We start from the raw sequence: 25,501 nt of genomic DNA on the forward strand, positions 1-25,501 counted from the left end.
TAAACCAATAAAGTTTTTGAATAATCAACTATGAAAATAGATTATTTCGATGCCGAGTGCAAGCTGTTCTGATAGATCAGGTAGAAGACTAGATCTGGTAGAGCTATTTAATACTTGTTATCGAAGCTACCTGGTTCGTTGCGCTTCCTTCTGACCAAAGCAAATTGCCTATTTTTACTCCATTTTCGTTCTCATTCGCCACGCTGATAGCTCGGCTAGAATCCTCGAAGTTGTAACGCGGCTATCCGTCAAAGTAGAGCACCTATTAACGGAGCAACTTCGACAGAAGCTCGGATCATAGGGGACAAAGTATTTTATCGATAGAGCGATCTATTTTGGTGGGTCTTCTGAACGCGAACGGAATTCATCTTCGTTGACAAGATCGTTCATCTCGGCGACGTTCGACGAATCGATGCGTGAAACGTCTCTCTGTTGCGTTGCTGCTCTTCGCGCACGCTTTGAAATCATAAACGAGCTGGCGATTGAGAAATGCCATCGCATTGTGTCGATAAGCCTAACTCTGTTGGAAATATTTTCACAACGCGATTTACTCAGAATTCTAGATATTAGATAATCCAAGTAAGAGCGAACGATTGTTCCAAGGATAAAAACACTGGTTGCTCAGCACTTTTCCAACATATTTTTGCAATTGCTAATTATCCTACGTTCCGTATCGTTGAGGTGATAAAATGTAGCTGCTTGAATAGAAATAAGCGTCGGTCCCGTGTGAAGAAATACACATACGTGAGTCAGTGTAAATACACGCGTAGTGGAGGTAAGGCGATCAGAAACGAGGTCCGTGCGTCAGGTGCTAAAAATCGACCACATTCTCGAGGAGCAACCTCCCCTTTACAACCTATCCCACTGACGCAATGCATTCGGAGCAACTTTTTGATATCTCGCTATGCGAACGGTTGCAACTACACATTCGCCCTCGATTATTCCTTCAATGAATAACGTTCAGCCGATTCAAACAGCAGCCGGTGTTGCTGAGAGTAAAACGAGCGACAGTCACGATACGGAGATTGTACTTTCGTTGTAACGCTTACTTTCCTCTGACACGATGAACAACTCGAGTAATAAACGATGCTCGATGAAATTTTGAAAAAGTTTACGATTCCAAAATCGATTCGAGTAGTCGGAAAAAATTTCGCAACCCATTACGTAATCCCGTTCGTTTCAGATTTTCGATCGCTTTGTCCTTCGTGGTCGGCGACGATATAAATGAGCACTGCAAATAGACGCGTACCAGATGCTCGTCTGTCGATCGAATAAATATATATATTTTCGCTCGTCAACGATCAGGGACGATTATGTCGTTCGCGAGCTGCCAGATATCAATTTGGCAGTGTTACTTTGCCAAGAGGAACGTAAAGTCGTTGCCAAAATTGCGAAAATTTTTATCGTATTCATTGCGTAATCGGTGCACGAAGCTCCGGTAGAGGTAAAATTGAAAGGGGGTGAGAATTATCGGTGTCGATCGGTGCCGATAGGTATTCTCGTTGCAACCTGTTGCTGCATGTTGGCAGCGAGGCACGGTCCCACGGCAAAGTCATTCGTTTCCTGGGTGAAACCGGAAATCGGCACGGGTGGAAATTTATCGTAAGAGCAACCGAGCAGAGCGCGTGTTCTAGGCCGTTCACCAGTGTGCCCCGTAGGGCGTCCTACGTGTCCGCGTTATTTCAACGCTTGGAACACACCGCTCCCGTCAGATATCGAACTCGTTATCTCGTGGCTCGTATTCGGTGCAAGGCCACTTATTTTGCAATTCATGAACATTAGATTTTCTGGTCATTCAAGTGTTTATTTAAAAAAAAAAAAAAAAAAATTACAAGTATATTGTCAGAGCTGAGGGACAGAGGGTAAGTTTAACACGTTTAATACGCGAAAGGTTAAAAGCCATAGATCGTCGATCGTAAAGATTTTATTCCGTTCTAAACAGCCAATTACTAGATCGAACGACAATCTAATCTAGTTGTATAGCTGGAGCAGATAAAACGAAGGGAATCAGCCGATGAATTATGCGGCTGGTTTGCAATTACCTTTTTCCTACGAATACCAGCAACCTTGATCTTGTTCTCGAGATACGGCTCCGAGTAATCTAATATGGAGGATCTTAATACACACGTATAATCTGGGTGGCGTGTTCGATACAGTTACGTGCAATTTAGTGGCTCGCAATAATCTCGAACGTAGATATTCCAGGCCGTAGCAAAGAATCTGTTGGTCGATGAAATTTTTCCTCGATTCCCGTCAGTATCTTTATATCATTTTCTAATCAACGCTTCTACGACCATACATTTCCTACGATTTGCGGTGGTAATACTCTTATCTAATTCGAATTGAAAATATTTACAAAATATGTACTTGCTCGAGGATTATCTTAAAGTTTAGAATATAAAAAAGAAATTGAAATTGAAAATCGTCGTTATCTCGGTTGCTCTCGGTACTAAAGTTGCTATGTTGGATTTTCGTTGAAAATACGCGAAAGAGGATCGAAGCTGGATCACGGCTAGGCGCGAGAAGCCCGTGCCCTGGCAGAGGCACTCGTGGAACAGGTTCGAGATTGGCGAAGGAACTGGCCGAGCAACGACGAGTAGGAAAAACAAGAGGCACAATCGGATTGTAGCCGATTGGCCGTGGGGCACGGATAACGGTACCAAGCCGATGTTTGCCATCGACTGTTAAAGTTTCAACTAACTTTTCCCCTAGTTCCTAGCGTACCTGAAGAAAACTCTTCTTCAATGAGCCATAAATCGAGCCACGATTTTCTGGCACCCGCTATCGAGCATCCGGCACTTCTCTCTTCATCTGCATTCAATGGCTCCCGGTAACCAAGGGATGCTTTCACAATTTTATTTATCTTCTATTTATCATAGTCTTCGCGTTTGCCTTCAATTTCCTGAGGCTATAAATAGCAATAGTTGATCAATTTCAAAGAAATCGAAAACTCGCGATAGAGCTGGTGCGCAATAAAGATTCGATCGAAGGTTTGTGTCAGTGGCGATACCCACCACGTGCTTCTGAGGTTTGCATCCATTCAATTTGAAGCGTCGTTATTTCGGGGGGGAATTGTTTCTCCATCGCATCGATGAGAAACCACGTTATTCATCGACGAAGAGGAAAGGGGACCCTGTTTCGCGAAGGGAAAATAAAGGAAATAAAAGGAGGATTTATTGAATTTACTCGCTCTATCCGCCGTCCACATAAATTCAATCAATTAGCAGGCTTTTAACATGGGCAACCATCGAATCATCCTTGTTAGCTCTCTCGGTCGGGTCTGGATTTTATTCTAACTGGATTTGTGTTCTTGATGCAACCTTCGAAGAGTCTCTTTCGTTATACGGGATACGCAGAATGTCCAGATTGAGATTCGTTTCTTGCATTCCTGGAATTTTCATGTACCATTTCGTTACGATTCGCTTGGAAAATTCGTTCTCTTGCTTCCTCGATATATATTCCGTACGATTCGAATTAAAAGGACGAGACTCGGGAACGAGTCGCCATTACTTTTCCCCCTATTTTTGCGCAACGAATTTGCATGACTGGTCGCGTTGTCAGTCGCGATCGTACGAGGTCATGGCTGACGGTCGACATCGGTGTCGTTGTAGCATTGCAAAGATGCGAGCCATGGTGGAGCATCGGTTTTTCCCTCTCTCGGCACCGATCGCTTTGTCTCTTTTCCTCTTTCCCTCTTTCCGTACCTCTCGCGGCGGTGAATTGATGCGTGGGTGCAGGTTGGACGCAGATAACGCGGGAGGAGTTTCGTTTGTCCAATCCTCGATGATCCTCTTCTCCTCTTTCCTCTCTTACACTCTCTTCGCTACTTTGCTCTTTTACCCTTCTCCGGTCTCTTCGTTTCTCTCCGTTTCTCATACGTCCGTCTCTTTCAACCTTTTGTTCCCTCCGTGCGTTACCTATTCTTTCTTCGCTTTGATTTTAAAGGGAAAAACGACCCGGCAAAAGATTCGAAGAAACGAGAAATTACCTTTATTACAGAGACTGTTGAAATTTGAAACCGAGCGGAAAACGAGTTGATAAAAGGGGAGGAGCATCGTGTTCGTTATTAAAATTACTTTCAAAAACTTAATAACCGTTGGAAGGATCGGTTTATGAAAGCGAAGATAAGAGGAGACACGAGGAGATACGGAACAATTATGGGCAAAGGCAGAGAGGTATTTTTATGAGCAGGTTCGCTCGATATCGAGATATAAAGCAATCGTCGATCGACGTTCTGGCGTTTTGCTCATGACGTTTGCTTGCCTATCTGCTGCGATCTTTCGTAGTCGGGATGCGTGTAACGAGGAACGTTGTCACTTATATAAAGACTTGGCCGTGGAATCAGCAGGTTGCATGGGGCCCCCTTTTCGAGATTACGAGCTACGCTCTCCTGAAAATTGCACCTGTCGCAGATGTAAACAGCTTGGAAACGGGGACGGTGCGGAGGAGCGTTTGTCAAACGATTAGGAACACTGTTCCCATTTTTCTTTCTTTTATGAAAAAAAGAAAAAAAAGAAAAAAAAAGAAAAAAAAGAGAGAAGTTTTCTTGGTAACCGGTAAATTAAAATCGAACGCGCATTCCTAGCGTTGAACGCGCTACTGCACGCGGCTCGTTGCATCCAGCGGAGCATGTAACAGGAAAATTTATGAAAAACAATTAGTACAAGATAGCTTAGTGTTCGTTACGAAGGCCTGAGGGGAACGTTATCACTGGAAGAAGCTAGTTATCGCTTTTCACGCGCGATACATTTTCAAAGGCAGGAAGTCGAGCGAAGTAGTAAAAGGACAAGATAATTGAAATTCATTATTTTTCTTAATCATTGCTTTCTTTACTGTCGCAACTTTACCCGTTTGCGTAAACATCCGTAATCGACTCGGGTCCGGTCAATTTGCAAATAATGCAACTGCATCGCAACTGTAAAGTGCATACGACGGAGCCACAAAAGAGTACCTACGAACAGCTAAAATTACGAACAGTTAATTCCGAGACACAATGTTGGTAAGAAAGCGACGTTGGCGATGCAACGAAGCATGACCAGGGGCCGAGGAGGCAACGTCTGCCGAAATGCCGTTTTCGAATGGCGGCCAAAGACAATTGCGTTCTCGTGTTCGCTGGAAAGTGCGTTCCTTTTCTCCTTTCCCGATGAGCCTCTCCTGTTGGATTCCACGCGTTGTTTCTCGCAGATAACAGTCGAGCTAACGTTCATGGCGGAACACGAGTGGTCGCCGAGCCGTGACACCATGACGTCATTGGTCCCATCGTACCACACGCTACTCCCCTGATACGAAACTCTTCGGCCATAACTCGTTATTAGATTCGACCGAGCGGGATCATTGGAAATGTTCTGTTTGGAAGGTAAAAACTTTGGAAGATCGAGTATAGGAACGCGTTGGGCAGTTTACCTCGCGGCGTGAAAGAAGGGAGAGCCGGCAGACGAGTCGAGTAACTCGGTCGAATTTAATTTACAGGCAACGGTTGCTTCAATCGACACCCTTCCTTCAGCCAGTAGGTATGTGTGGGAAAAATTGGAAACGTTAGGGTTAACTGCTGCCGGTGTGGGCCAGTGTTACAGGTGTTCTCGACAGACGCACGTGAGAATGTGTCACACAGGTGCTACTGCTGCCCTTCTCAGCCCCCTTTGTAGTTGTTTCGTGTCGTAAATGGTCACTATCGTTCTGGAGGGTAGTTTAGAAAGTCGAGGGTTAACTTGGTCGTGGCTTGAATGCTTAAACATCGTTACTTCTCTAGTTTCGTCATTGAAATTGAACAATTTTTAATATTCGCACTGACAATATTCGTTTTCGTGGCTTCTTCAACACGCAAGCCATTAATTAATCCATTAGCCCGAGTTACGTTGACCAACCTTCTCTCGTTTCGCATGTAAATTCTCTGTCTTTATTTTTCTCGCAGATGTTTTCGTGTTCGAAGAGAGATCGACCTTGCCAGATATCAGAAAGAGAGAAAATATATAATTAATACCGGCGAAATAAGAAAGAAATATTGCGTTGCGAATCCCGGTTTTATTGTCGGTAGGACGATTCTTTATTTTTCGCGAGACACGAAGCAGCACGGGACTCGTTGCTTCGGCCATATCGTGCACCGTTCCTCTCTTTTATATTTTTAACCCTGCCGCAGACGTTTATGCCTTCTGTAAACGGGCAACACTGGCTCGGTTACCCGGCCTTTTCGACCCCAACTTCGCTGAAAGAGAAAGAAGGACAGAGTTTCACCGTGCAGAAATAACCTCTGCCACCTTGGTGTCCGGTAAAAGAGGGGACAAATTATGTTCCTGGGGATTTTAGTTTATTAAATTTTTCGGTAAGACATAGGAATGATATTACACTTAGGGTTAGGCTAGGTTAAGTTTCTTTTTTTTTTTTCAATTTAAATGGTTTAAGCGCCATTTCCTTGAAGAGAATTCCCAAAAAAATCAAATTATTATTCAAATTATTTTTTCATTAAGAAAAAAATATGCCTTCCTGTTCTTTCAATTTCTAAATTTAGAAATTACCAACTCTTCCTCTGATAATTACCTCAGAGGCATCGTGTAATCCCCGATACGAGGAACACATTAGAAAACGCTGATTTGCTTACAATAGAATCATCAGGCAGCGTTTTCACGAGCTCGTGGCTCGATACCTTTCCGACAAGCCCCTTCTTGACCAGAATCAAGCTGCTACTCTTAATGATTCTCGAAATCTTTCTTCACCTGCGTTCGTTATAAGGCGTTTCGTCACGATCAGGCCTCGTTTTCTCGTCGATAGACAGTTTGTAGCGCGGGAAACGATGGATTGGCGAAACAAGCTTGCCGAACGATGAGAACCCTTTTGTAGCAGTTTTCAGGAGCGACAGAGGGCCGGTCTGGGTCTGTCTGTCCGTCTGTCTGTCGGTTCGTCCAGACAAAACCAGCGTGGGAGCGAATGCATACAGGCTCTCACGAAAGCTTGTTTGCTTGCATTGTGCGTGATACGCATCTATACGTCATTTACCTACCTACCTACCTACCTACCTACCTACCTACCTACCTACCAGAGCCTTCATCTGGCTCTTTCACGTTAGCCATTGGCCCCCGAAACAGTTTCTTCGTGGTTTGAACCCTTTTCGAGAAGGTTCATCGATGATACCTGTCGATCTTTCCACTCTGTGGGAGAGAATTGATCTTGATCGTCTCGATGGTAGGTCCTTTGCACAGATTTTTTATTCGACCTAGGGTGTTTTTGACGTTAATTTGTAGAGAAAGATTCATTAAATGAAATTTCTGTTCTGTTGCACGAAAGGTATCAAACAGTGGTACTGGTCGAATAAGATTGTATTTGATGGTTCGACGCAAAGGAGAAGGTCGATTCTTGGTCGGCTAATAATCGAAACGATTTTCGGTCCTCTGTCCTCTGTAGCGAAAGCAGCAGCCTGCGGAAGGGATAGGCCGAAGGGCAATTAATTAAACCGAGGCAAATAAGCCTTTAGAAGGTTTGATCGCCGTCAGGCATCGAAGACAGTCGGGTCCTGGGATCGACGTAGACGCTAATCGTCGCCTCGAGCTATCATTAGTCGTTGCTTTCACCCCACTCGTACTCGCCTCTTCGATCCTCGTTTATTGGCGTTATTCGCATTCGAGATCGCAATTTTCCATTTCTTATTCGCTTCGCGTGTCTCTTCCGAAACATCTCTACCGCTAACACTCACTTTTATTTCTCTTCGTCCGATCTTCGCTATTTTATACGTAAAAAAAATCATAATACATATCATACCGATCCTGTTGGAATAAAATTGCGTAGCTGGAAAGAGAAATAATTGGTCGGTAGCCGACGTCAATGAAAGCTAAGGTCGATCCTTTCATATTCACGCTCCATTAATGATCTCGCTCGATCGTGACACGGTTTCGGTGAATGAATCGTGGCGTTTGTCGATATTTTCCTGCGTCACCGCCAACGCATGGTCTCACGCTCTGTCGCGGAGAAAGGACAACAGAGGGGTAGTAGCTTATTAAAATCAGGCCCTCGTTAATTGTATTTTTAACTCTTTCTCTTAGAATCTTATCTAGGAATTCCAGTTTTTATCCAATTGGAATCGCGTTACGCAAGCGACGTGATTTCATTCAGCTGGCAGCGAACGGGGTCGTTTTCCTTTTCATTTCTAGATCGATGCAGTTCGTCGGTTTTTTCACCCTTTGTTTTACGATTCTTTTCTTTTCCATAACGATCACGGTGTGAAAATTGAAATATTACACAGTGCTTCGGAGCTGAGTAGTAATTTAAATTCTAAGGATACGAGCAATTAATTCTTCAAATCTGACAACAAATAGAAAGTTAAGAGCGACTGACGAAGATGGATGGAAAGGGTAGCGGGGGGCGGGGGGATCAAAGGTCTCTGGGGGGAACGGGTGGTGCAAACGAGTATCGAGCGTTAATTAAAGCGCGCGAGGTGGCCGAGTGGAATATGGCGCGTTCAGCTCGGTAGAAAGGGAGGAAGACAGCGGCAGATAACGTGGTACGCCTTTCGGCGAGTTACGGGAGCATCGTCGAGGTTGCACAGACCTCTTTTACCTTTACTCTCCCCTCGCCTCGGGTCGTTTCGAGTTCACGCATCGACGGCCACCGACGATTTTTCACGAACGCGTGGAAACAGGAGCGTTGGATATTTTTGTCCGGACAATGAAACGCGTTTCTTTCTCTGTGTCAAGGTGTAATCTTTATTTCATCATTGGCTAGAGGGATAATTAAAAGAAATAACAGAGCTAATAAATTTGAGTAAATGCAAACATAGTCTGTGGATTAGTCACACATATGTGCATCGGTTGCAGCAACAAAAGGTTTCCGCACGATGAATCCTTGAAGCAAACGCGAACGAAACGATCAGACACTCGTAAACTTCGTTCAGATACACTTGGTTTATGTCATCGTTTCGCTACACGCGATCCGTACCACTTTCACTAACTCGAAACCTTTCTACAAAGTCACAACGTAACCTAGGGAAAAAAGTATTTCTACTAAAATGCTGGTTAGGAAGGATCAATTACATAAGCGGTAAAAATTGTCGTCGAGTGTCTGTCTCTTGGAAATCGAACTTTACTCGTCTGTACACGCCAGGAGGCACCGAAGCGTGCTTCCACCTTTAGCTGTTGCCCTCTTCGACCAGCTCGTGGCTGACCTCTGTTCAGCGTCGATCTTGATTTAACGCAATTTTTTTTTTTTCCTGCTTCTATTTTAACCACATAAGCAGCTAAATAAGCAGCTTTACAACTCAATGAAATCTATCATAATCTTTAATAACTTGCAACACCTTCGTTAATTGACTATTTTTCTTTTTTTTTTGCTTCAGGTAAGTCCAAAGCTGATATTTATGGATGCTCGTCGAGAACGATGATTCGGTATGTTTTTACACGATTTTGATAAATATTTGTTTGCCAGTCTGTTGGGTTTCTAAAAAAAGACGACTGGCAGAATGGTACCGCGATGTTTTAGCTATACGTGGTGCTCGCGTACAAGGTTTGGTTGGGTTACGTTTGAGGTGTGCTCATGTAGATAAGCTCCGATAATGACCGGACGTGTGCTCACCCAGCCAGAACTCTGCGAACTCCCTCCGTTCGTCCTCCTTCTTCGCCACCTCCTCTTGCTCCACCTTGTTGTGTTCTGTGACCACGTTTCTTCTTCCTTCGAGTTTTTCGAGTCCTTCGGTACACTTACGCGCTCGAGAAGACACACGTGTCGGCTTCGTGAACGTTTTCAGCCGCGTTTCACCTTCCCTCTTCCATCCGGATACACCATAAACTGCTTCGAATCTTTTGCGAGAATTTACCTTCGTTAATCCTGAGCGTTATGTTTTAACCCCCATCGGTTATCAAGTGCGAACAACAATCGGTAGTTTCTTCAGAAATTATTATTCACCGTGGAAACTTCATTACAGTGTATCTTATAAAATGAAAATAACATTTCGTAGATTAGAAAGTCCTTCTCCTCGTTACTCGGTCGTTGTTATTCAAGGTGCCACCTAACAAGGTATAAAGTAGGTAAAACGTCCTGCCCGAATCTTATCTCTATACACGCCCGGAAGCTTAATTTTCTCGCTTTCCTTGCTTTACCCCCCCCCCCCCCTATTGTTTACGTTTTTCTATACTTGCATACAGAGCTTCTTTGTTTAAGAAATTCTCGAAGAATTTTAGAAAGATAGAAATATGTAACTATCTCGTAAGGATAGGAATAATCGTAAGAGCGTTTTATCGATTAACAAAGCGTAGAACGGTATCCTCGAATTCAGACGAACCGTTCTCCGATGGATGGTGCGCGAAGGCAACGGGGCTAGGAGGCTTAATTCGCTAGCCTGTGGCTGGTGTATCGGCACAAAGCGATCTATTGAGCAGTCGCAGTTAGCGGGTACGCCATTGAATAATTCTTCCGGTTACGCCGAGGCTGTACGCACGCCGGAAACGATCTGTTACCCGTGCGACACCGAAAGGCACGCTCTCCTGCTCAGGTGTGAGATCTTAACGTCTACCTTTGCTCCGTTTCCACGATTCGTCAATGACCATTTCGATCCAGGACTAAATTTCATTTACTGTCAATGAATCGGTTAAAGACTATCTCTTATACGTCGATAATTTCATCAAAGTTTATTCTAAACTTCAGATCTGCTAGGCATCTTTCACGTTTTCACGATGGGGGGAAAAGAGAAGAAAATAAATTTGGTGGCGACGGACAGCGTCTGCCCATAATGGGCAACGAAAATATGAGAAACACGTAGAAGCGATAGCGCCGGAAACGGGCAGTTGTCTAACAATAATGTAGTGGAGTACGAAGCGAGTTAGTGAATGAACGGGGCGGAATGGGATGGAACGGGACGGAACGGGCCAGGCAAGGCACGATCGCCTATCGTCTACACGGCGAACACGTTGCATACGAATGCCTCCTTCTCGCTAACTGTGCCTCTTCTTCTTGGAACATCGTTTCGGGACAGAGGACACCTCACGCTCGTTATAACCGTGTTTTTTCCGTTCAGCAATTTTTATCTCTTCTTCGCGTTAATCGTGGATATCGTTGAAATATTTTTCCGAGGATCAGGGATTCTCTAATGAAAATTAGAGAATATTTGGTAAATTGAACGCGAGCTAGCCGGCAGCGGAGTCATACGCAGCGTGCAGTATGCAGGCATCGATAGCAAAACGATTCTAAAGTTAGAGAAGTGTATGTTCGTTGCACGAGGCATAGATAGAAAAGTCTGGTGCTTTGGAGGCGAGATTTAAGCAATGTTTCCAACCACGACAGTATAACGCACGCATGTGTCACTTGTTGCATTCTGATTTCGATACACGCACGAAAATAACTCTTCCCCGTGTGTTGGCTCACCCTCGTGACGTCCCTTATCCCCATGTGCGTGCCTGCTACCGTCAAACTTCTCCCTCTATACCTCTCTCTCTCCTCATTCACTCTCTCCATCACTTTTCAAACGCTACATTTCTCTCGCTCATTCGCCTTTCTATACCTGTTCCTTTTGTAGTCATTCATTTTAGCCTTACCATCTCCCTCCAACTTTTTCCCCTTTGTCATTCTCCCACCATACCACGCGAACCGATGTATTACTCATTCTTGGACATACTCCCACCGTCTTGGCAAAGATCGCCTTCTCCTTCTCCTCCGCGTATACTCTGCCTTTGTCCCTCTTTCTCTATCGTGGTCAACTTTTGCCGAACGAACGTCGCGACGCGTCGGGACGCGTGAACAAACGCTTCTTCGAGTGTCGGTTACATTATTTATACGTATTTCCAAGGCGTGCAGGATTTTCTTTGGTGTATTCATTTTTAATCGTTCGTGTTGTACACGCTCGTAATTTGTGTATACAGGCCTAGTCAGGCGTGATACATGGGATTTGTTGATTCATAGGATCCCTTACGTTATTATGTGGTAGAAGTGCTTGTCGGACAGGAAGGAGTATAGAAGGATTTTAATTTAGAGACTTGGTAGCAGTAAGGTTACCTATTAGAGTCGATAATAATTGAACAGGTGAAAAGAAAAAGTATCGAAAGGATCGGTGTTCTTGGAATTCGCAAAGGGTCGATGAATTATCGAACCGCATCGAATTTGAGCGCACCTGGCAGCAACGAAAGAATCTCGAGAGAAACGTAAAGAGAGCAATAAGTTGTTTCGGGTAAAAGAGGCAGGGGAGCAATTAATATCAATTAATATACGGCCCTTTGATCTGCAGCTCGTTTAACAGGCTTACTCGCCATAAACCCTTTCTTTTTTCTTCTCTCCTCTTGCCCTCTGCTCTGAATTCCTCTTTCTCTCTCGGACTACTTATACTACTCGTCTTCTTTTAATTCAACCTCTCTTTCTTTCTTCCATCAGTTTCTCCTTTCCTTCTAGCCGCTTTTCTTCGCTCTGGTCGAAGCTCGTGACGAGCATTCGGCCGTTTCCGGTTCCCCGGCCTCCATCAGGGGCTTCCCCTTTCGAACTTCCGGTCGTGTCTTACTACGCTTACTACGTGCCCTCTTCTCCTCTTTCTCCCTTCTCCGCACCGACCGCAGCCATCTCTTTCTCTTTCCTTTCTATATTCATCCCCTTCGTTCAACGTCTTTCACTGACTGAAACTTCTTTTTCTTCCCTTTCTTTCGTTTGCTCGACTTCGATGCTGAAATTAAAACGAGACACGGCGCCTACCAGTATTTTCGGGGGAGGCTAGTTCCTTGCTCGACCAGATTTCCAGATAGAAAACCTGGCTTCTTAGCGTACAATTTCGAGACTTCAGCGAACGGTAAATTAAAGTTCAGAGAATTAAGGATATCATCGGATATCGACTGGAAGGATCGATTAAAGTTTGCGTAACGTTTAATTGCACGAAAGTCTACGACTCGATTAGGAAACGAGGAGTTTGTAAAAAAACGAACGAAGGAACAATCTCGTCGCGGTGCGATTGTTCGATCGCGAGATTTCCATTTCGATAAGTGAGACGAGAGTTAAAGAAAATCTAGCAGCATCCTGCGTCTCGTAGAAAACGTACAATCATTTGTCTCCAGCGAGTTCATCGATAAGGTCGATCAATCATGACACTTTGTCGAATCCAATCGACCGTAATTAATCGATAGAGACGTTTAATTGGTCGTGGCATTTCTGTCAGGCTCTTACCCCTTTTTTTCTCTTGCCCAGCCTCTGTCGCTTTCGAAATCGCGAAATCATCCTCTCTCTCTCTCTCTGTGTCTTCTCTTCGTTTCCATCTACCCGATTCTTCGTTAGGAAATTAAGAAAAAATCTCGTGATATAGATAAGGTAGCGGTGTCGAGCGTTTTAGGAATGAAAAATTAGTAGAAAACAAAGTCAGAACGAAACGGTGCGTTGCGCTACTTTACTTTGAAACGAAAATAAAAGAAACAGATCGCAGATAATCGAGCGATTTGTAGCGGGTACAAGCTTATCGGTTATCGAATACACGCGGCATGCACACCTGTCTCAAGGTAGCCCGTGGAGAACCGTGTGGGAGTTAAGCTGAGAACCCGTTCCGAGGATAATCTGCTTCTGTACTATTATTCATCGCGGCTACGTTCCTTCGAAGACGGCATTACGGTTCTCCAACCGAAGACCGCTTCATTATATCGCTCGTGATTACCCTATCTCGTGATTAAGTGTCAATAATATTCCTTTCGATACGCCAACTTTTTCCTATGCTATGATTTTTCTATTATGCTAATTGCCTTTGAATTATACAAATAGAGATCGCTAACTAAAGCAACGGTGCATTATGCAAGCTGGAAGATATACATATGTACGTCTCTGAAATATTACAAACGAGAGCAAATGGAGAAACTTATGAATTTGGGACAGTGGACGATGTCATCGAAATCTTAAGGTTCAAAGTTTCTCGATTACTTATTCTATAGAGAATTCATGAAAATTTGCGTGCGGTCGATCGTTGAACAGAGCAGCAATGAATCTCCTCGAGACCTACATAGTCGCGTCAGCTATTTCAGTTAATTCTCGCTAGAAATTCTTGAAACTGGTTCAAGAAATTCGGCTGGTCGAAAAGGTAAGATAGAGAGTAGGAGATTATTGGAAAAGTGGTTTGCCAAATGTTTGAATGGAGTAGCAGCGAGGATAGAGAGAGGCAGAGAGGAGTGAACGTTCGTTCAGAGAGACCGGAAACTGTCGCCTCCTCTTCTCTCTTTCCCTCCATTCATTCTCGCCTTCTTTCTCTCTGCTTTGCACGAACGGACGATTGACTTTCACGCAACGATCTGCGTTCCGATGTGCCACGATAATCGACTGCGTTGCGAGAGAAAATTGTCGTTGCCGAGACAATCGTTATCGAGCCGAATGTTTCGCCGTGTAAACGTAATCAACGGAATGATCTTCTATTTAGCAAGTTAACATGTAAAAGTAGTAAGAGCATTCGAAGCGGTAAACGCGGTTCAGCTGGTCGATCTTGATATACCCTACTTGTATCTGGTTCCCAGATAGAGTTGGTACTCTATCACGATCCACCATACGTTTTACGTGCAATCTCCATTGTCAGTGGTAAGAATCACCGGCACGGGAAAGAGTTATGGGCTGTTTTCCTAGGTGATAGAAGGTGGAGCACCGAACCACCTTCTTCTTCTTCTTCTCCTCTTCCAGCGTGAACGAGCTACAACGTCACTTCCTTTACGACTTCTCTCTCTTTCTCTCTTCTCGACATTTTTCCTCCTTTCCTACCCGACGACGCGACGGGAGTAGGAAGATCGAGGGGATCTCGCTCACCTGCCCCGCTACGGTCACTCGACTTCCGGTAACCCCAAGCGCATGGCCCGTGACTTCTTCTTCGACGCTTCCGCTCTCTTTTCTCCACGATTTCGCGAATCTGCCATTACCAGATTTTCAATTCTTTAATTATTGTCAATGGAGAAAAAGTTAGATTCACCGGATCAGCCGGTTGGCCACGGAATGGAAAATTATGCAACTATTAGACGATACACTCGCGTGGAGCCTGGCCATCTCCACGGCTCGTTAAATTTCTATGCTAATTAATACGAGAAACTGCGGATCGTCCGAAAATGTTCGCTTTCGGTGTTCGCCTTTACGATCCGAAACGCTTCTCATATATTCTCTGCGAAGTTTGCTGCGCGTTCATCGCTGTTCAAATGGTCGTTAAAATTCCCTTTATTAATTAATGTGTGAAATTCTAGTCGAGAAGCGTTCACTTTCGATCCTCTCTTGTTTACATCCGCGATACATCCTCTCTTACGTTCAATTATTTTAATAATCCTTATAAAAAAAATGTATGATTTGTAAAAATATTCTCAGGTGTTCTTAAATGACTCAATATTTGTTAGGTAAAAGGAACATACGAGCCGGTTCATTGATAGAAAAACATTAATGCCTTTGTAATAAGCAGATGGTTTCTATTCTCGAGGCAAAACGGCTAACTTACACCTGTACTTTTGCTATAAGGATGATGTTAACCGGAGAGGAAGAAAAAGAAGAAGAAGAGGAAGAAAGATAAAAATAGCGAGTAAATGAGTGAAAAAGATAGGTGTGTATAAAGGCTGGAAGGAAGTGACGTGTTACGGATAGGCTATCCTACGGTTCTGGAGCAGTTTCCAGCGGCAAGGAAAGGAGCACCTCGTATATCCCTTTCTCTTTTTCGTGCCTTATAAGTTTATGCGTTCTCACGCTCTCCATACCACCTTTAAACTACACCTTTTGCGTATGATCATGCGCTTCTTTCGAACCTTGTCTCGTCTCCTTCATTTTTTATGATTTTAAAACGCTCTGCGTTCCGTTGCATCCTCTGTTACTCGTCAGAGGATTCGGTAGAAAGCCACGATCATCGTTGGAAATAAAGATGATTCGTATCGTTTCGAGAGAATTGTTAATTCGTGCACCGTTTTCACCCGACTTGGTAGGAAAATGAAAAAGTTTTTCGATGAGGATCGCGGAGCTGGGTCCCTGTTGGAGGAAGAGAACATCCCATCAGCTTCCTAGTTATAATAAACGGCGTAAAAAACAGGGCAAAAACCTGTCCAGCCTTCGGCAAGTGTACAACACGGAGAGCAGCTTCTGCTCTCTATCAACGTGCCTTCATCCAGTCGGCTGTTTCTTACACTCTATCTCTTCTCTTCCCTTCTTTCCCGATGACCACGTTAACCTGTGCATTCGGCTACTTCCTTCCTCCTCAGGTCAGTTTATTATTCGGATTTGTAATATCTTGAATTATCATCCTATCGCATCCGGTGTGTCATTTCTTCCCTGTACGTCTTCGTGTGACGTCTTCTCTCGGTTCTCTCCTCGGCTTCTTCTCTTATTATTCTCGGCTCTCTCTGGAGGCCACGAGCTGATGTTGCTCTTGTTGCTTTGCCCCTTCCTCTCTGCGCCTGCTTCCGCTTTATTAATATCCACCGCTGCCTGATCGACGGTTACGATTTTCTCGCCTTGTCTTCCGGGTTCTTGGTCATCTATTAGAGACCCCAGAAAGTTTCTACCATTTCTTCCCTCGCACCTTGGTCATTACGATAAAATATTACCGGTACATTTGTTGGAAATAAAAAAAAATACTTTACAATAGCTCGAGCACGGTGGCCCCTAGTTTAAATAACAGAAAACACAACTGCGACAAATTAGAGGAAGGCTTTACCTCGTGTTCTAATAAGACGAAACAGAGGCTGACTCGAATAGAAGATCAGGAATAAGTAGAGCGTGGATTATTGATACCGGTAATAAAGGATAACACAAAGTAATTAGAAAGCAATTAGAAATATAATATCGACCATAATAATTCTTCCTCGTTACAATTGCCGTATAATTTACGAGTCTGTCGATGAGAAATAAAAAATCTTCGTGATCGATAATTGACATAATAATGATCTGGAAAATGAAAATCAAAACACAAATCAGTGTCAGTCTTGAATTTTTTTGTGAGATCAGTCTTGATTAATCTTCCGTTGATCTAGCGAGGCAAAAATAAGATTTACAGTACGATTGAATTAGGGAACGGTCTATTAACTTTTCATTTCGTTCTGCAAGGTATGGAAAAAGAATTTTCATATATTCTGCGGACTATTATACACTCCTTTGAAATTAGGAATTGATTGTCCTTAGGAACGAAGTACAGCTCGTTAACTTTCCATTTTCTTTTTGCAAGGTTTTGAAACTGTTGGAAGAATTTTCAGAGATTACAGATTATTTTACACGGCGTATCATTACAACACGAATATAACGAAGAAATAGCGTCCGTAACTGTTGCCCGTCTAATGTCGTATTATTAAACGAGCTAATAGATAAAATCGAGTGACAGGCTACTTATATGATTTCTTTTTATTATTTTTCCGAACGAACTGGTTTCGCGTTTACTACCACCGTGGGAATGAGAATTGGTGCTGCTGTTTTCACAGTGTTTTAATAATTTCTTCTTTCGAAAGGGTTAATGGAATTAAACCGGTCCCATTGCTCGTTTCGCTTCAACAAATTAAAGAAAAGAATGATTTTCAAACGTTTCACGAGCATATAGATATATACTAAGTTGCTTTTCAAATCGTTAGATAACATAGTATGCCTCGAATAATTTTATAAAACATCGTTACGTGGAAGTTTGTTTCGGAACCGGTATCAGGTCGACTAGAATCGAGACGAATAAAAGTCTGGTCGCGTTCGCCGATACATCGAGAGAGACGAGTTTATGAATGGTCCAGCGCTGCCGGAAATGCGTCCCGTAAGAAATTTTTAGCCTTGCCCGCGAGCAAGAAGTTTCACATTAATCACACCAGCCAACATCCTCGAGTGGCGTTCAAGCGGGAAAGAGACGGAGGGACAGGCAGAAATTACTCGACGTTGTTAAATAGTGTTTGCGTTCGAGCAGTACCGCGTAATTACGTCCCGCTTCCACCGAATGCTACTACCTATTCACCGGTGCGATTATTTCACTGAAAACGGGCTAGCCATGTCTATTACCAGCCGAGTGGACTTCCGTCCCTACTAGATCTTCGTTCAATGAAATCTCTTCTTTTTATCGATGCACCGACACTCTCTCGATTATCCCGCTAGGATAATTCATGGAATCTCGAGGAGACGAAACTGGTAAATTTTGTATTCGCGGCTAACCATAAATAACGTTCAGCTCTGTGCACGTGGGTGCAGCAACTTGGTGGACGGATAGGTCAGAGTAAATCTTGGCGCGAGCAAGAATCGTCCTACCGTGAATAGTATGTTTTGCGGGCGTCGCGACGTCAGCGGGAGCGAGAGGGAAAAGGCAAAAGGAAAAAGCAAGAGTGTTGGGATGCAGGGTGGGGATGGCAGGCAGACAACACGGTTGAAACGTGTGGCCGCACGGCATGAATGAACGAAGAACCGAGCGAATGAAGCGGCTACCGCGACTCCGCTTCGTGTGCGCCTGCGCCGGTTCTACGTGAGACGAGATACCGACACCTCGACGCGTATGTTATGTACACTCTCTCGTCCGCTAAAGAAAAGGACGGATTTCAACGTGGACGGAAGAGGATGAATGAGCGAAGAAGGTAGCGGTTAAACAATGACGGATCTATACGAGTGCCCGCGAGTAAAACGAGTCGTGACGATGGAGCTGGACGACGGAGAGACGGAGAGGAGAGGAGAGCGAGTCGTTGCGACGAGGAGTGGGGGAAGAGGGTGGAAGGAGAGAGACGGGAAGCGGATAGTCGTGTGCGCCGACGCCAGTGTGAGTTTACCGCGTCGACGGGAGAGTATTCATTCATAAAACTAAGCGCGGAGAGCGGCTAGGCCAACGTGCACCAGCATTGGTGGGGATTCAACGAGGAGACAGAGTGAAACGTCTCTCTTCTCTTTTCATCCCCGACTCTTATCGGTCTGCTGGCTGGTTGTCTCTTTGTTTGTCTTCGATGGTGTCGTGGATAGATCCTGGCTGTTTCACTTACGTTTATACTCGGATTTGGGTAACTACATCAGGCTACGCTTTTCGAGTCGTGGTTGTTTCAGCTTTCCTAGTGATTTTGGCAGCCGAATGCCTTTCAGAAATGTGTACGAACGAGCGAGGAATTATCTTCCTTCTTATCTCTATCGTATCTTTCGTTCGTTGATTATCCAGGGTTCTCATCGATATTGAACAACGTTTAATTCATTTTAGAACTACGTCTTCCATTCATCCACTCTCCCTCGATCTCAGCTAATACTCGAACAGTTACGTCTACATCGAGGTCATCCTCGTTAAGTTCGTAGAGAAAATCCTGAAATTCCGTTATCTCGTGAGCCTCTGGAGGAATCTGGACGAATTTGGGCGATACAGCTCCACGAAGGACATGGAATAAGAGCTGACGGTACGCGTCCACCTCCGCCACCACGATTCCCCACCTCGTCGCTTCGAATAAACTCTCTAGATCCCCTCTCGATCCTCGTCCGGTCTTCCGTCTTCCTCTTCGTTCTTCCCTCCATTCTTCCCTTCCCGCGATCGTGTCCTCTTCCTCCAGGAACGTGCGACAGAGAGCCAGCTTTGACCTCTCTTCCTCTCTCCGCCTTGTTCTCTTCTCTTTCTCTCTTACCTCTTCTTCTTCTTCTTGGTTCCTGCCCTTCGTCTCTCTCTCCTTGCGTACGCACTTACCTGCGGAACGCGGTCGTACGTGCTCTCGCGACGGTGGCGCTTCGAATCCGCTCTCTTTCTCAGCAAAGATCGTACTTCGATCCTCGGATCCTCTTGATCTTCGATCGAAAATCATCGTGGTTGTTTATACGTGCCGGTGTTTCACGGATTTCCAAGGCCGCGTGTGTGCGTCGAGTGCGCCAGTGACCCACGAACGACACACGGTAGCTGAAAATCGAACCAGTTTCGAGGGGAAACGAGGCGAACTGGAAGCGAGTTACCTACCGGCTAACTCGACCGTATTTTCGGTGCCAAGTCCGCGAGACGGTTCTTCGTTTCCGTTCCGGACCGCACCGCTCCGTGCCCTCCCCTCCAAATGACTTCTTCTTCTTCATCTTTGGACGGGTTGCGCAAGCAGGTATTCGGAAATAGCCCACGGGCCGCGGTTATGAATCGATAGCAAACACATGCTGGACACGCAGCGCGGACCGGCTTCCTGCACGAGGATCACGCGCGATCATACCCCTCGTGTTTTCTTGTCGCCGCAGCGTCAAACCATTACCACTCGTCAAAAACGGTGTTTACACGAAACCGATCGGTTTCGCGAGGCGTAGACCTGTTCTACTTGGAATAGTGCAGCTTGGAGCACCGAAGGATTCGTTGCGGACCGAAGAGCTGTGTTGCTAGTATTTTCGGACTTTGGAGTACTCGACACTAGTATTCTGTGAATCGGATCCCAAGTGCTAACTTCTGTCTACAAAATCCACTTAGCCATCTTGGAAGCACGATCTTTATCTACCCCGAAGCGATTAATCAAGTGCAGCCAGCCTAGATCGCCTAGAATGACAAGGCAGCTAGCTTCTGCCAAATCGTGGACGACGCATTATTGACGCGGTACGTCATCGAGGACACGTCCGATTAACGTCGCGAACGACGAAAAAATGGTAACACGGCGATGGGATAGAAAGATTTGCTAGCTAAGCGAACGCTATTCGAAGCGTCCGGTTGATCGCGATGTCGTGACGATCGAGATTCGATCGATGGCTGAAAAGAATTTTGATGAAAAATTTCGAAGCGTTGTTCGTGCACGCTCGGACAGAAGTGATGTAATAGGTGGCGGGAAATCGAGTGAATGACAGTGATTCGGGGGATTCGTGTATGTACAGTGAGCACTCGAGGACGGCACTCATGTACGTTGACTACAGCAGCGACGTTTATGCCGGAATGGGAATCAAGGCCATGAAGTCCTTTGCCAGGCCCAGAGGTATGAAACCATGTGACCACATACGCACACACACACACACGCTTGAATATTCTTTTGTTCGCGAAACTTTTTCGCGTTTGCCATTCGACGTTGTCGCCTTTTGTTCGATGTTTGCCGACACGACAGTAACTCTTTAACTTTGAACGTAGTACTACGCGTCGTTTCGAACGTCGTGCCTTTTGTTGACACAGTTGGTGGGTCGCTTCGACTATTGAGGTGGTTAGCATGCTTTGGGTATATAGGGGTCTGTTTTAGGAACGTAGTACTACGCGTTCCTTTGCCAGTCAGGGTTAAACGTTTTGGAGAATTTAAATGTTCGATTTAGAAATTAGAACCGCAAATCTTAGTCAAACCTGTATACTCTTGCACCATTTGGTCAGGAGAGAAATGGCTCGTGCTTGGAGAACAGAGGGAACGTGTCAGGGTCAAAGATCAGTTCGGTTCTAGAACAAACCTCTCTTTCCTTCGCCCCACTGTGACCGCAGAGTCCTAGCAACTGCAGGAAGTGCAATATGCAGCCGGGATGCAGGTTGCACTCGTGCGGCATCCTCGACATCTGTCGCACAATCTGTCTAGCTCCAAAGTAATCCGCTCCAAATACGAACGATTAATCGATAGTCTCTGTTAACTATCAATGGAGACGCGTGTTTGCCATCGTGTGTTGCTTTTTTCAAACGGAAGCAAACGAGTTTTCATTCATAAACTGGGATATTATACGGATAGTATTATCGCTCTGATAGGGGAAATCAAAGATACCTAACTGCGCTGTTTTTCTTTTTTTCTTTTTTCGAAAGCGTCGATAAGCGTAGGCTTTAATCAACGACACTGTTTCAATTATAATAACAAAAAATAAAAAGAGGTAATTATATTAGGAGTAATGGAAAATATAGTTATCCGATGTAATACTATTCGTACTTTAAGAGTTTAATATCTTATTTCAAAAAATGAAACAGGAATTCCGTTGGCTTCATTTAAAACATTGTCGTAATTAATGAATCGATTGGTATTATTAAGTCGATGGCAGATTTTAAATCCAGAATCATATTCCTGTAATCATTCATTGGGTTGAAATAATTAAATGTTTCATTGAAATTTGATCGAAAAAGAAGAAGGAGAAGAAGAAGAAAAAAGTAGAGAGCTGGTTGTAAGATACAATTTTCATGTCGAATAAGAAAAATGAATGATACGAGGCTTCTTAAAAGTGAATCGACGAAAAGAGAAAGAAAAAGATGGAGAAAAGAAATAAGCGGGAGATGAAATTATTTCTGACGGTGTTTAAGGGTCTTGCACCGGTTATTTTACACTTGAAACTTCTGCTTAATGATAAATCTCACGGGTGGATTACAGGCGAGCGTGCACAGGTAAAGGATATCTCTTTGCGAACAAGCTATCCAAGAGGATGCTGCTACTGCTCGCTGCTCGCTTCCTGGCAACCGGTTTCAGCGAATGGCTTTTGATCCGTTTTGTTCATGTAGATATCACCGAGTCGAAGACGGATTCGAGTGGAACGCGTTTAATCTTTTTCGTGATTCACGCTAGCTTCTTTAACTCGCACCGGAATCTGATCGAACGGCTTGCTTCGAACAGCTTCGACTCCTTCGATCGAATGGAAACCAGATTAGATACTTGTTCCGTTGTTGCTGAAACTGCAATCTATTTTCTATTCGTTTCGAATTGATTTTCAATACCGTGTAGCTTTTATTTTTATTAAAATTAACGCCCCGCAATGAAACAAAAATAAAATGTGTAATCGATCGGACGGTAAAATTGATTTTTTGAAAATCGTGCAGGCAACAAGTTGCTAGAGATAGAAAAATCGCGAGCCCGATCGGAAACGTTGAGCGGCAATGGCTACCGGTTTCGCGAAATTATTGATCGACAACGATTGGCGGAGATCATTACTTTCTCATTTCGCGTCGTTATTAATTCACGAGGTCGACGGTTTTCGTTTCGAGCCGGGTAATTGAACGGATGGAAATTGCACGGGCAACCGTGGAATCGCGATAAAGCAGCGACGACGACGACGACGACGACGACGACGACGACGTCGTAAGGCCTGGCTCTCTTTTTGCCTCGATTCTCGTTATCCGCGTTCACGATCGTTCTTATGATCGAAACAAGATCGCGACCGATCGAATCGAATTGCTCAGCTCGAATCGGCATGACACTTTTTAGATGGCTACCACTATTCTCGCCGTTCGAAAAAAACTTTGATTGCGTGAAAACAGATCCATGATAATATGAATTTACATTTTTAACGCTTCCGAACTGACAGCGGTACACTGCACACCGACACGCAAATTTAATCGGTAAAAACCACGTCACGATATCGTAGGTAATTATTTTAGAAGTTATGATAATTTACACGTAACGAAATTTCTATTAACGGAGCGAAGAACGCTCTAAAGGGTTAATGAAATCGAGAGCCTTAGAGGAAAGTTTAAATACCAGTCTCATCCTTTATTATTTATAAACATTCGTATTCGTAAATAATTCCAAGTTAGACGTAACATTGACTGCGAACTCGATCATCTTGAAATCGAGTAGCTTTATCTCGTAGTCGGGTTTAAAACCACGGGATTCTTTAATTAGCGAGTCGCTTAACATTCGATGGTGGGTAGGATTTTCTCGTGGAAAAACCATGTCCACGGACGACAGCCGATAATCAAGCGTTTTATCTGTTGGAAAAGCAGAAAGAGGGAGAGAGAGAGAAACAACCGGCTAATCAACCGTGCTCCGATAATTGTCCGTTCCATGGACCGCAATCACGTGTGCTCACCGCGTCGTCGTAGTATGTTAGCTTTCTTATTTACATAGAGAACGTGCGTTGAAAAGCTGCTGGACAAATCTCTGTGGAAGCGGGTCAGGAAGTTGGCTGGACAAGCGTCGACATTATCGCGGGACACACGCCGGTTGTGCGGTATCTCGGTGAAACACGCGGTTTCTTGATAATCAAATGCCTCTAACAATGCCACTTGTTGCTCTCATCAAAAGGAGCCTTTTTTTCCTATGTTGGTTAACATTATAATTTAGATCTCTTATCTTAACACACTTTGAATTTACCTATTCGTATCGAATCACTCTACGAATTTGCAGAATTTTGTAGCCAACCCGTATCTAAGATTGAGAATCTTGAGAAGGGGGCTAAAGCGATTAGACTTTCTGTCACTTTTGTACAGGCCAAACGGTAAGAGTTGTCGAAAAAATTCTTTCGTCATTTTAGTGGGTCAAAATCTCAACGAATGGTCGAAAAAAAATTTCTTTTTTTCATTTGGTTCCAAAGGTTGGCTTCAGAGCAAGTCTCGCTCTATTTTTACCTAATTATAAATTCATATTTATTCGTAAGGAAACGTAATCCAGGACCACGGTAATCCCGGTTGCGGTGTCACAGTCGACCACTTGTTACGATAACTCCTTGTTTCATAGCAATTTGATAAGCAAAATGTTAACGAGCGGTGGCGACATATTGTTAGACCATGATTATCGCGAAACCGCGTGTTTCAAAGCGATAACAGCAGACAGAGCCAGTTAATAATTATTTCGTTTCTAGTCGGGGAAAGTACGAAACCCTTCAGCGTCTTAATATTCTTTAATTATCGGTATGGTAGCCGTTCGAGTGATAAAATGGACGCAATAGCGAACCGGAAATCGCGGGAAACACTGTGATTTGTCGATAACAACTGTGAGAGACAAACTATAAGATGGGAAAATAATTTTTTTTTAGTATTACGAATACCAAACTCCACGATGAAATTTTTAAAGAGTTAAACTCCACACGGTCGAACGCGAAACTTGCAAGATAACGATACAGAAACATGGTTCTGGGCCTTTCTGAAAAACACCACCGATGGTGATGTTAAACCACGCGAATGGAGGCGTGGTTGAAAATACCATCAGAATGACGACGCACCGCGTGCAAACAAACTGTGCACAGATAGATAAGCTTTTATCTAACTACCGGACAGTCTTGGTCAGTCGTTTTGGGAGGGAAAACCGCGGGCTGACAAGCATGTGTGTCCTTGCTCGTTAACCAGCCAGGATGTTTGCGTGTACGTGGAAATTACAAGATCTACCTCTCGATAAACTTTCCAAATGGTAAACGATCATCTCTACCATACGACACGTACCAGATTTTTCACTATTTTTAGGAAAGGAAAGTTCCCTCGTGATCTCTGGAGATTTGCGGCCGGTAGATTCGTTGAATTTTATTTTTACCCGAGCAACCCTCGTTCGTCTCGTATTCACGCCCTCTCCAGAGGTAAATTGGACGTTTCTCCCTATAGAAAGGTTGGGGTGGCTTCCCATAACAGACGATTGAACGCGTTGCACGTTTTTAGAGGGCTCGAGCCGTGCAACAGGTGTACAAGGGTCACGTACACGTTGAAATGGTGCACCATGTGTTTCATTAATTAGCGTGATTAACTGTGGGACAGTTCTTTGTCCCTGACGATCATCTATGGGTTTAGAAAAATTTTTAATTGAAAATAGAAATTTTAATTATCGACTGATTGGATGAAATGATAGGTTGTCGATCGATCGATAGAAAATAAATTCGTCGAACTTTCCAAATACTAAAAAATCAGTGTCGGCTTGCGACACAGTATGGTTGCGACTTCGATATGAATGTCTTAATTAGCGAGATCGAGATAAGAGGGAAGTGTCAATTAGGATAAGTACAAACGATGGTGGCATAAACTGTTGGGTAAAAGCAA

At 44.1% G+C, this 25,501-nt stretch overlaps 1 protein-coding gene across 6 annotated transcripts in view; it reads left to right on the top strand.

Annotated features, from left to right (window-relative positions):
* Window positions 1-25,501, top strand: part of pnt (ETS transcription factor pointed) — an 81,034-nt gene that overhangs the window by 28,982 nt on the left and 26,551 nt on the right. The window contains exon 1 of one of the 6 annotated variants that reach the window (XM_034330150.2): window positions 18,616-20,789. The exons of the other annotated variants lie outside the window; for them this stretch is intronic. Coding sequence (XP_034186041.2) covers window positions 20,684-20,789 — 106 coding nt within the window. The 5' untranslated portion in view covers window positions 18,616-20,683. Of the gene's footprint in view, window positions 1-18,615; window positions 20,790-25,501 lie in introns of those variants that run through there. 6 annotated transcript variants of the gene reach the window in all.

Source organism: Osmia lignaria, chromosome 2 (genome assembly GCF_051020975.1).
Source record: "Osmia lignaria lignaria isolate PbOS001 chromosome 2, iyOsmLign1, whole genome shotgun sequence".
Lineage (NCBI taxonomy): Eukaryota > Metazoa > Arthropoda > Insecta > Hymenoptera > Megachilidae > Osmia > Osmia lignaria.